This window comes from Pinus tabuliformis, chromosome 9 (genome assembly GCF_031772625.1).
Source record: "Pinus tabuliformis cultivar Carrire ecotype Pingquan chromosome 9, CPIR1, whole genome shotgun sequence".
NCBI lineage: Eukaryota > Viridiplantae > Streptophyta > Pinopsida > Pinales > Pinaceae > Pinus > Pinus tabuliformis.
In genome coordinates, this window is record NC_142307.1 from 2014586514 (window position 1) to 2014599541 (window position 13028).

At 44.0% G+C, this 13028-nt stretch overlaps 1 protein-coding gene across 1 annotated transcript; it reads left to right on the forward strand.

The window, feature by feature from the left end:
- The first annotated feature begins 9494 nt into the window (after window positions 1-9494).
- LOC149157153 (uncharacterized) lies at window positions 9495-12625 on the forward strand. The gene is made up of 3 exons (XM_089445002.1): window positions 9495-9956; window positions 10061-10745; window positions 11475-12625. Exons 1-3 carry the CDS (start codon window positions 9495-9497, stop codon window positions 12623-12625), a joined length of 2298 nt encoding a protein of 765 aa, XP_089301128.1.
- The last annotated feature ends 403 nt before the right edge of the window (window positions 12626-13028 follow it).

The window sequence follows — 13028 nt, forward strand, 5'->3', positions numbered from 1 at the left end:
AAGCAAGATAGCTAAGGAGAGGGTCATCTTTAGAGGACTATTTTTGGGCCATATTAACGTCACATGTGCGAGGAAGAGCAGGTCTGAAGTTAGCAAGGATAGACTACAGTTTCCATTGATCTAGTTTGGGAAAGGACTTTGCTCAAGGAGGTGTTGTGGCCAGCAACACCCCCCCTTGTTCAATTTAGTATCAACCATGATACCGAATGAATGGGGACCCTTAGTTAATTTTTTAGGAAAAGCGAGACTTTCTTTTTGAGGTTACAATCATACGCTTGGAAAAAACCTCTTGGATATTTTAAGCCTAAGTCTATGATAGAGAGCAAATCTTTAAGGTCGCATTGCAAAAGGATAGGAAACATCTTCATTTCCCTTCTAAAAAATCAATATGCGCACCACCCTCAAGTTAATAATGACATCGCATCGCAACATACTAGTGTCCATAAGGAAAAGCTTAAATTTTTTCCGATATGCGATATTGCGATCGCTAGATCGCATATCGCAGAAATGAGCTAGGCAAGGTTTGGCAAACATTAAATTCCTGCGATCTGCGATATTGCGATCACTGCGATGCCACATCCATGCGATTTGCGATCATGCAATTTGCGATTGCGCGACATGCGAGGGTACGTCAGCAAATCATAAATCACCTTAGTACGAATCCTTCAGGCGCGCCATTCAAAGAAAAGCCACTTACTATAACCTGACCTGAAATCATGCGCTTTTAATGATAGTAAATGAATTAGTTGTCAGTTATTAAATGGATTAAAGACGCGTGCCTTGGTAGAGATTTGCTTCACGTAAGGTGGCATATTTGATTTATCTCTTGCATTTAAAACTCTCCCATCACCTTTCTGGATCAGTCATTTCCATTTCACTCGTAATCTGCAGGAACAAAGTGCGAAGACGACTCAGACAGAAACGCAAAGCGAAATGGGAAAGAAGAACAAAGCTCAAAGCTCCGAAGCAAGAGAGAAGACCAAGGAGATGGCGCCCCTGTACACAGATACAGCCTGTAACAGAGACGCAGGGATCTCAACATGGGAAGGCATGTACAGGCTGTTAGAAGAGGAGAAGCCTAGAATAATGAAGGTGACTGCTGTCGCGGGTGCACCACGCTCTTCGGAGGCATCCCTAGAGGACCTAGCATGTTCATTCCTTCACAGAATAGTGGCAAGGCCTAAAATTCTACCATACACAGATATGATCAAGTGGATTCTGGATGATGCAGAATTGAAAAACAGACAATTCAAAGTTCATGTACATGGGCTCGTGGGATCGTTTGTTGCCTAAGATCTGAAGCTGATTTATCATCTTCCTGAACCGCAAGCAACCTATAATGCGCAATTTGTTAAGAAGTTCGCGGTAGAGAATACAGATCTATCAGACACCACTAAAGAATGGTCTAGAAGAGACGAGCCGTTAAAAAAGGATAAGAACGGTATGTACAGCACTGGTTCCCTTACCTCTCCATATTGTTTTGCTGCAGCCATGCTCTGTAGGTTATTTGGTATGCCCGATATCAACAAGTTTTCATCTGAATGGCTGCCATTAATTGATGCTGCCACAAACGCCGATATAGTAGATTGGGCCAAAATCCTTTCTGATACTCTATACACGGCTGTGGTCAGTTACCGGTCCAAAAGATCCTTTTCTGAAAGGGTCTACCCTCCTTTTTATTTAGCTGCCTATGTTATGGATTCTGTTTGTCTTGTATCTAATTTTCCTACTATGGGTTGGAAATGGACTACCCAAGACCCATTGCCCATCCATGTTTATCACAAAGTCTTATGGGATTCCCAGTTTGCCCCTCATTTTTACCAGATTTGCCATGGGCTTATATTGCCCATATATAGAATGATATATGATAAGGACCCCCCAAGGTGCTCTCCCGAGGCCCAAATTGACATCATCCCCATCGCGAGATGGTTTGGGGAGGAATGGTTTACTTAAATTCGAGTTTTTGGAAGCACTGTACCTCCACATGTCCTACCCTTATATGTCCCTGATAAACTTTTGGCCCGGGAAATCTCTTATCAAACCTGTTCTGAAGGCGACCTAACCAAGGACCTAAAGGACAAGAAGAAGGCCATTTGGCCTCAATTTCTCGTCACTTGTGGGGCCTTCTCTTTGTTCGATGTAGGACACGCTTTTGGCGAGGTGGAGAATGTGACGTGTCTTCAATTATTTAAGTTCCCAGCGAGGCCATTCGATCCAAATGATGTGGCCCAAGAATTCACAACGAACGTCAAGATAAGAGTGTTCTCTGGAAAGAAAGATCTATTTGATGATCTCTTTCAGAGTAAGAGCTCGCTCAAAGAAATTTTGCGGGAAGCTCAGTCCAGGTTGTCTCCAGGTGACCTCCAGAAATTCCCGTTATACAGAGAAAGAAGGCTGGCCAGTATTCCACTAGAGAGGCTGCGAATACCTACTAGAGAGCCGACTCTGAGCATCAGCCTCAGTGAAAACTCCAGCACTTCCAGATCTAAGTCCAACGCCGCGCAAGAAGTATCTGAACATCCTGAAGAGTCTGTTCACGACAAAGGAAAAAAACGAAGAAACAATCAAAGATACAGCTCAGTCAAGTGCAATGTCTCAATAGCAAGTTATTGCCTCACCACCAAGAGATGTCCCCCCTCCTGTCATCGAAGCACCTCTGGTCACAACAGAGCTAGATAAAGAGTGGGAAACCTTCAATGAATTAATTAATCTTGAAGGGCAAGTCCCGAAGACACCTGTGAGTAATACACAGGTGGTGCAAGAGGTCGTTTCGACCATAGTCAGTAGTGCCGCAGAAGCAGAACACCTTCCTATCGCTCCATCCTCAGAGCTTCTACTTAACGTGGAAGAAATTCCCCCACTGGATGTATTCTACAGTCCCCAACACAAAGCAGTTGTAAGGAGACAGAGAAAGAAGAGAAAGCTTGAGAATACGCTGTCTCAAGATGCTGAACATTTGGACGTCTTGTGGAAAGACCCAAATATTAATCCAACCGAAAATCTTACGAAGCTGTCTCAGATTGCAGGAGCATATGCTTCTGCAACTATTGACAAGGCCTCTGAAGTTTAGCAACTTTTAAAGGAACAAGAAAATCATATACAACTGCTACAACAACAGTTGCAACAAGCCAACGTGAACAATGAAGCTTCCAGACAGCTCGAAAAGCTACAGGAAGACTTTCAACAGATGCAGATAGGCTATCAAAGGAGTCTTGAAGAAAAAGAAAAACAACTACAGACGGTGCAAGAAATGCATAAAGATGAGCCTAAGCTGGCAGAGTTTATTTCAGAGTCCATCGGCTTGAACGAGCAACTGCTGCAGCAACAGGAAGGGTTGGGACGTAAAATATCACAGTGGAGGCACTTTTGTGAGCTGAGCGACAAAATCACCAGTCAGGTGTTGGAATTGCGAAGCGATTATGATCAGAACGACAAGAGGGTGACAGAATATTTGACTTGGCAAGATGATGAGGAGGGGAAAAGAGCAGGAGCACCCAGGATTAATGAAAATCATAAGGAGCTGCTCTTTAATAAATGGGACAAACAAATCACGCAGGCGGAGCAAGCAGCAGAGACAGCGGCGACACAGGCGAGCATTCTTATCGACTGTGTAAATGAGAATTTACACAGGGCCAATTTAATTACAGAGACCACCCCGGGGTACCTACCAAACAAGTTGCAACTGGAGACGGAATGGAGGCAGAAAGCGTAGGCAAAAGGGAAAGCAATCCAAGCATTGGCTAGGCTGAATTGGGAAGGTTACTGGACGTACTTGGTTAAACCGCACAGCCAATGGATGACGGTGAAGTGCATCACGAACGCAGCCGAGAAGGTAGCGCTAGCTCTCATAGATGCCATTTTCGCAGCCCAGCTCAGCACAGAAATCAGCCAGCCGACTCTTCTCAAGCCTATGCTGGACACTTGCAACTTCAAAGACCAAGTTCACAAGTGATTTCATTTAGAATGTTGTTTTTTCCTTTTAACTAGATTAGAAAAAGGACGGTCGTTTGAAAACCGTATCCTCAATTTTGTAATAATACTATTATTAGAATTAGGAAGTAGTATTTTAACCCTTCTCATTGCATTGGAGAAGGGTCCAAAAATTTGTCAAAAACTTGTCCTCGGAACATGCACTTCTGCACCCTCAGAGGAGGTTTTGATGAATGGAAGGATCGAGATTTATTTATGTTTGCATTTTAATGTCTGCTACTGATGTTGCACTTCTGTACTCTTAGTAGATTTTAGAAGTAAGTAGAGATAAATCGTTATTGCTTGAAGTTTGTGAGTAAAAATCAGTCATAAATGGTACTTTTATCTCTTGACGAATTTCTGCTTATATTCTTAGAGTGATATACAGCTGATGTTGTTTATATGTTAATGTATGAATATGTGGGTTGCCATTTGGCACTTTTGTACGGTGGAGTCATTTATTTATGCTTGACATATGAATGATTTATTATGCGATATGCTGTTCACAACTGTTTTGCCTAACTTCTTATGCAGAATGGTTCATCTTAAATGGTTTATATTCTTATGATAGCTGAATAATCTTTATTACCAGTTATTGTATGAAATCTTTTTAGATCGCATGATGGAAAAGATATATCCCGGGTTAGCGTAGATTAGATATGTTGTTTTCATTAGATTATAGTAGCTTAGAGTCAGTTTACAAGTTAGATTTTAAATTAGCTTTAAAATGCTTCTAGAATCAGCATAATCAAACTCTACACACACACACACCCCCCTTGCATTGGGAAACTGGTCCCATTATCCCCAGTCGGACCCGCTACACCAAACGGGCAAGGAGCCGCCAACCAGTTTTCGGACCGAGTGGGTATCCCCCTTGTTGTTGACCCGATTTCAGGGCCCTCAACATATTTGGCGCTAGAAGGAGGGCCTGAGCATAGTGTCTGTTGGAATGTTTTCCAAATTATAAATCTTGAAACAGGATGGCTACTCATAGAATTCCTATTTGGAGTTGCATCCATGTTCCTACCTCTTCCAACACTCCACCAGATGTGGTAAGGCTCTTGTCTCAGGTAAAATTCAACGGTAAGAATAATTCTTCTGCATTTAATCATGCCCTTCAGTTCATTCAAAAAGTTTCGAGTTCTGATATTCAGAGAATTGATGAAGGCATTTTGTGCAGGATTTTTACTCTTACATTCACAGCGGAAGCTAGAAAATGGTGCAGAACCCTCCCAGTTGCATCAATCCACAACTGGGACCAATTCGTCAAGACTTTCATCTTGGAATTTGATTGTTATGACTACGACCAGGTATATGATGAAATTGATTATCTACGAAAACAAGATGAACCCGTAAGGGATTTCAATATGCGATTTCATCTTAAATGTCTACAGTATGATCTCGAGAATGAGCTCACAGATGAAGAATCTTCAGATTACGATGAGTATTTCCTACCTCCTATGTCTGACCAAGCAGAAATTAGTTCGACCTTTGTTTCATTTTCTTCTAATATGAATGAGCATTTCAAGTCAAATACACAAATCATCCATAATGAAGAAAATCTGCAAAGCCTAGGAGTCATGCATGCTCTAATGCCAGAAAATAGAGACGAAAACACTGAAAGGGAAATTACCTTCGAACCAGAAGATGACTCTGACACAAAGTCAGACAATATCATTTCAAATCAACGAATGCAGATGCCAAGGTTAGATCAACGAACTGTTTCTCTTTCAAAAAGTATCAGCGCACAAAGGTATGATCTAAAGCTCGATGTTTATGATGAATCTGATGAACAAAGTTTTCATGATGTTTTTAAATGCATTATTCCAGATTCACATTTTTCTCTTTATCCCGATGTTTTTAGTGATGACAATTTGTCTCCTTTCAATATTAAAGATATCTCAAAAAACACAGAGGGTTATTCGAACGACTCATCATTAGGTTTTCAAGATAAAGAGACCGCTTTAGCACAGCCTTTGATCCATGTCAAACAAGAACTGCCTGACCTCCCTTGTCTGGAAATATATAATGAAAAAGAGGGACCTAGGGAAATCTGTAGAGTCTTTTGCGATAGTTACTTTGACAATGATAATGTTGTTGAGTTATCCCAAGTAACTCAACTAGGGTCAGATAATAAGGAACATCTTAAATCAGAAATCATATCAGTCGACCCTCATCTCAAAGTAGAAGATCATTTGAATGATTTTACTATCCCAGACAATACCCCGATCTATGATTCATATCATGAAGAAAACTCCATCCCTGTTCGCAATCATAACTTAGTTCCTGATTCACAAAACCTGGCCAGTTCTTGTGAGGAGCAAGATGTTACAAGTAAATCCCAGTTGTGCTGTAACACTATTTGTATAAATACCCAATCATTTCTTTCTCACTTACACTCATTTTGTACAAAATCGGATTTCTTTTCAAATTTTCAAACTTTTGATAGATTATGTTTTAGCGATTTATATATGAGAACTTTCATTTCAAACGAAATCGCTAAAAGCTCAGTATTAACAAACAACAGGTTACAAGCCATTGAAACTAAAAAATCATTTTCACAATTTGACTTGTTATCCTTCCTATTGCGAGATCATCAATTCATAACAGAAATTCATCCTAATTTTTATGATCCAATAGGTACCCAGTTGGAAAGAACTTCTCACGAGAAAGGAAAATCAGACAGAATTCCAATTGAGGTTATATGTTCTTATTCCATAGCCAACAATTACGATCCAAGGGAAATTCGGTTCTTTTTACTGATGCTTGGAAGATTCATACGGCTAGGAATAATAATGAATAGATGGTTCCATTGGAAATATCATTTCACATAGTTCTTTCCTGTATATAGTTAGAATAGGAGTAGGAGTAATTTAGTTAGGTTATTAGGTTTGTTTTTAATAATTGATAGGCAAAGTTATTCATATTCTCTACATAACCCTAGAAAATATTTGCCTATCATTGCGTGAAATATTTTTCTCCATAATAATGTTTGTTTTGGTTAAACGGCATTTGACATTTACTAAAGACACCTTGTCTCTGTTAAAGATTTTGAACTTCTGCTTCTATGAACAGCAAATCTTTTAGGAATTTGATCTTTATTATCAATAGAACTTTAACCCAGATATGATGATAGTTTCAACTCCAAAAAATTAAAAGAAAGCTATCTCAGTGAAGGATTTGTTTTAGGTCAGCACAATGAAAGGTATCAATATTAAAATAAATATTCTCTGTGAAAACAGCCATTACCAAAAACAACCCTATCATTGTCGTCCAGAACTTTCTTAAGGAAAGAAAATTTGACTTCCTCCCTGCTAAAGGAAAACACAGCATTCAGAGGAATAACCTAAAAAGACGCTATATCTCAAAGAATAAGAGGTCTCATCACGAGCCGACTTATCATGATCACAGATATTATAACTTGCTGATGAAAATTGGAAGCCCAAGGAACGGTGGAAGGGAGAGGATGGAGGCTCTGAAACCGCGCTCCGCAGAAGACCGCGACGGTTTCGGATGAAATCAATTTGCATCGGCTGCAGGACCACAGAACGGTAGATTCTGTCGGGAGATAGGGTTTTTTCGGAACTGGTGACAGCGCGACGGCGACGGTAGCAGTTTTTCGACATGGAGGACTTTCCGTTAACGGACCTCGTGGATTATTCCGAGGATCCGCTATCAGGACAGGCGGTGTTCACCGACCCCATTTTCTCATCTTCGGTTTTGACATCTGATACTGCTCAGGAACTACAGGCTAGGGTTTACTTGATGCCTAATACCCCAACAGAACAGGGTCTTGAGGCTCCGCCGTTATCTCCCGAGACCGCTTTCTTGCTCGCGTCTTCATACCCTGAGGCTCTGACTCTTGAAGATATACCTTCCGCTCCGATTGTCATTCCTTCCTCGCTCTCGGATCCTAGGGTTTATGTGCCCCCGCAGCCGAACCCGGCCACCCCCTCTGTGACTATTGGGCCAAAGCCCTCTGGATGTTTCGGCACTCCAGTGGTTAATTCAAGTGCTCCGGGGCCTAGCTCGGCGGGCACCTCAAACCCCCTTTCAGACCACCCTTGCGCCCCGAGAACAAAGAAGCAGAAGGCAAGATGTGTTAGGGCTATCAGAAAGGACACCACTGTCACTTTTGGGAATTCGACAAGTTTCGAGGAAACCATGGCGCTCGCATGCACCGTCCTAGTTGGTCACGTGCGAGGACGCACATTCTCGGCAGATCGCTTGCTTCGATGGGTTAAGGAGATTTGGGGCTCTCTGCTCCCTACGCTCCCTGAGGTTGAGGTTCTCCCACGGGGATGGTTCACCCTCCAATTCGCGAAAGAAGATCACACGAACATTGTACTTGAGCACTATTGGCACATAGAGACCGCTCCAGTACTCTTGAAGCGATGGACTCCGTTATTCGACCCTGAAAGGGAGCAGATCGCTGCTGGACCTTTGTGGGTAAGGCTTCCCGGACTCCCTAGGCAATATTGGAATGAAGAGGCCTTCATCAAAATTGGAAACGCTCTGGGGAGGTACTTGGATCATGACCGCTCTTATGTAGACACTCGGAGAAGAACCATGGCTCGCATCCTGGTACATCTTGACACCAGGGAAGGGTTGGAGGAGGACATCACTCTGCAATGGGGAAGGCACAGGCGCATCCAGATACTGGACTATGAGGGTGTCCCATTTCGATGCAATCGGTGCCACCAGGTAGGGCATCTCTATAAGGATTGCCCTCTCAATAATCGTGGAGACAACCCTCCAAAAGTTACTCCTATTGTTCCTCGAAGATCTGCGCCTCTGATCTCTCCGCCTCAGAAGGTTTCATCGAATCCACATGGAGGGCTTCATCATTCACCGTCTTCTGCTGAGGGCACTTTCACTCCTCCCATGACAAGGACAAGAGCAGCAGCTGCAGCAATTCAGAAATCGGGTACTGATCTTCCTCAATCAACTCTTTCTCTTTCCCTTACATCTGATTGCTTTAACTCTATCTCTGTATCTAAGGCACAATGCTCAATTCCGCCGCCCCCTCCTACTACTGCCTCTATCCCTCCTTCCCTTACCATTGATCACTCCCTGTCCCCATCACGCCCTTATGTGTCTCATCCTGAATCAAAACCCCCTCACCATTATTCTCTTCGACCTCGTCCCTCTCAATCGGTATCTGATGGTACCTCGGGGTTATGCATTATTCCCCCTGAACCTGGTCACACCTCAGCCAGGGGTCGAAAATCCAATCTGATCAAAGCCATTAGGCGTGCTGGGGCTGAAGTTGCTTCGGGACGTCAATCCACCATTGTCGGGGCCCTTAGAGCTACAATCCCCCCACAGCGGGGTCCCCCATGAAGTGCCTTTCCTTCAACTGCAGGGGTTTAGCTAGCTCCCCCAAAAAGCTAGCCCTAAAACGACTTTTTCAGGTCGAATCTCCTGACATCATCCTCCTTCAAGAGACTCTGGGTTCTGCAGAATCCATATCTCTCGCCTTAAAATCGATTGCGCCTAGGTGGCAGTTCATAGGTTTGGATGCTATGGGCCGTTCGGGTGGTATGGCCATTGGACTAAATCCCTATTCCATCAGATTGGACTCTTCTTGGGGAGGGCCTGGATATTTGGGAGCTGACATTTTTTCAAAAGACCTTGGGCTGCAACTGCGCATCATCAATATATATGGACCCTGTCAGCAGAGAGAAGGTTTCTGGAGCACCCTCCTTGATCGATCTTTGATGCAAGCGGAAAACCTGATTATAGGCGGCGACCTAAATTTCTCCTTGGGATATAGTGAATCTTGGGGCTCATCTGCTCAAGCAGATCCCATATCAGTATTCATGAGGAACCTGCTCGAACAGCATGACCTCATTGATATCCCTATGAATCATCCTCTCCCCACCTGGAGGAACCGGAGGATCGGGCCAGCAGCTTTGGCTCGCAGACTTGATCGTTTTTTGATCAAGGGACCGCTGCTTCGTCATCTCCATTGCTATAAACAGTGGGTGAGTTCGGGGGAATTTCGGATCACTCTCCCATCCTGATGGAAATTTTGGGCCCCCAACCAAAACCAAAAGCTCCTTTCAAATTCAATCATCATTGGTTGCAGGACCTTGAATTCTCTAAACTGGTCACGGACTTTTGGGTTGCTCACCCTATTGACAGAGAATCCTCTTTGGCTAGGGGTTTTGTCAAAAATCTGACGGAACTCAAACATATTGTGATCGAATGGGCTAAGACGAAAAAGGCCAAGGAAGATGAACTGCTCATCTCGATAGAAGCTGACATACACGCTCTGTTGGATGAACAAAACCTGGGCTTCAATTCTGTGGAAAGTAAAAACAGGCTGGTCGATCTAGAAAAGCAGAAGCACAGCATTCTCAAGTTCAGAGAGGAATCGATCAGGCTGAGGAGTAGAGCCACTTGGCTAAAGGCAGGGGATGAAAACTCCAGATTCTTCCATAATTATGCAAATGGGAGGAGGGTGGCAAATACCATCTGGAACCTACCCTATCCTGATGGGGGTCTGGCAGACTCCTTCAACAAACTCTCCAGACTTGGCACCTCCTATTTCAAAGGTATCTTCAAATGCCCTGAGGGAACCAACCTTGCTGAGATCATTCGTGTAGCTTCCCATTTCCCGAGGTTCGTCAACAATGAAGACTTGGAGGATCTCAATGCACCGGTCACCATAAATGAATTGGAGAACACCATAAAATGGTTCCAGAAGGAAAAGAGCCCTGGTCCTGATGGATGGACCATTGAATTTTATCTGGCCTTTTATGACATCATTGGTGAAGACATTTTAAAGGTGGTGGAGGAGAGCAGAACTTCTGGCCAGATCTATCATGCCATAAATACCACATTCATCGCTCTCATTCCCAAGTCAGACTCTCCATCATCCTTCGCTGATTTTCGTCCCATTTCGCTCTGCATTGTTCTCTATAAGATCATATCCAAGATTATTGCCAATAGGATCAGACCCATCCTATCCAAACACATCGCTCCTCAGCAGTTCGCTTTCTTGGAAAATAGGCAGATTCATGAAGCCATTGGCTCTGCTCAGGAAGCCATTCACTCTATTTGGTCCAAGCACCTCAAGAGCATTCTTCTCAAAATTGACCTCTCAAAAGCGTTTGATAGAGTCAGCTGGCTCTACATCAAAATGATTCTCATCCACCTGGGCTTCCCTCATCAGCTTATCACTTGGATTATGGCTTGCATCACTTCACCTACTTATAGTATTCTGATTAACGGAGCTGCATCCCATTTCTTCCACTCCGAAAGAGGACTTCGTCAGGGATGCCCCCTTTCCCCCCTCTTGTTCCTATTGGTAACTGAAGCGCTCAGTCGACTCATCATTTCCGCAAGGAGGGATGGCACCATTCGAGGCTTAAAGATCTCAGATGCTTGTTTCCTAACTCACCTTCTGTTCGTGGATGATGTCCTTATTCTCCTTGATGGAAGCATCAGGGATACCTCATCCTTCAACAGAATCCTAAATCTTTTTTCTCATGCCACAGGGATGGTGGCAAACCATGAGAAGTCCTCCATCACTCTGGTTGGTACTTCTGCAGCTGAATCTCAATCAGCTATGCGGGCCTTCCCTTTTATCATCCAACCTCTGGATCGAGGTCTTAAATACCTTGGATACTGGCTAAAGCCTACAGCCCAAAAGATAGCTGACTGGGTGTGGCTTGTCACCAAGATTGAGAAGAAAATATCATGTTGGTACTTCAGATATCTCTCCAGAGCAGGCAGATTAACTCTGATCAAATCCGTGCTGGAAGCGACCCCTGTATTTTGGATGGCACTAGCATGGATACCCCGGAACATCCTCTCTAAGATTCAGAGACTATGCAACAGATATTTGTGGGCTGGAAAGGAAGAGAAGCGCACCTTTGCTTGGATCTCCTGGAACAAGATTGCTCTCCCCAAGAAATGGGGGGGATGGGGATTAAAGGATCTGGCATCTTTTGCAAAAGCACTTGCTGCAAAGATGGGTTGGGCGCTGTTGACTTCCCACAGTTTATGGACTGACATTACATACCATAAGTACATTTGGCCTCTTGACATCATTGATTGGGCTAGACTCCCAAGCTGGAACAGAACGGGCATCTCTTCCATATGGAAAGCCCTCCTTCACTCCCTCCCCCTCCTCAGAAGCAATATCGTATGGCGTATCAAGAGTGGAAACAAAGCGCGCATAGGTATGGACCCTTGGAGCGGGTGTGGAGGTAGACACAGGCTTCCTCCAGACCTGATTGCCCTCCTAAACTCCCGAGGCATTAAGGTGCTTGCTCAGATCGCTGATACTGAGGGCTCTGACATATTACATCAGGCTTGGAAATCGGGCACCCAATTAGACATCCCTATCAGATGGCACGAACCTTGGAAAGCATACTGCGATGCCCTCTCTGAATCCCATATCAGAATTATGGAAGGGCCGGATGAACTCATCTGGCAGTTGGCTGACAGTGGGATATACTCTCCTCGAGAAGGATATAAAGTCATCATCTCCCACAGGAAGCCGGAAGTGCTTGATCGATGGTGGCACCAAATTTGGAAGCTAAGTGCATCGCCCAGGTCAAAATTATTCTCTTGGTGTGTCCTACGCAATCGCATTCCCACTGATGAACACCTAAAGCGCAGAGCTGTATCCGGTCCCTCGTGATGTGTACTATGCAAAACAGACTCAGAGACCACCGAACACTTATTCTTAAGATGCCCCATTGTTCTTCAATTATGGCATAACATCAATCTCCATATTCAGTTCTCTGGGGATTGGTCTGGTACAGACCTCATCGACGCTTGGATCGACTGGGGAAACAAACACAGTGGCTCGAAAGCTGTAAACCTTCCGATCATAGTTAACTGGACTATTTGGAAGGTCAGGAACCGAATGATCTTTGATGGGTGGGAGGCTAGGTGGCCTCTCGTTGAAGCAGGAATCATTACAGCTTTTAACGAATTACCAAATACTCCTATCTTAAAACAGCGACGATTGACCCCTCCTCCCACCATCGACTCGAGCTCGCCATGGGCCTTCTTCGATGGGGCTGCAAACGAACATGGCT

What these genes read in the sequence shown, in the direction of transcription:
- LOC149157153 (XM_089445002.1), top strand. Translation starts at nt 9,495, where the DNA reads ATGGGCCGTTCGGGTGGTATGGCCATTGGACTAAATCCCTATTCCATC. An exon ending in TCCATTGCTATAAACAGTGG is followed by an intron (nt 9,957 to 10,060) that starts GTGAGTTCGGGG and finishes CATTGGTTGCAG; the next exon opens with GACCTTGAATTCTCTAAACT. An exon ending in GGCCTTTTATGACATCATTG is followed by an intron (nt 10,746 to 11,474) that starts GTGAAGACATTT and finishes CTCATGCCACAG; the next exon opens with GGATGGTGGCAAACCATGAG.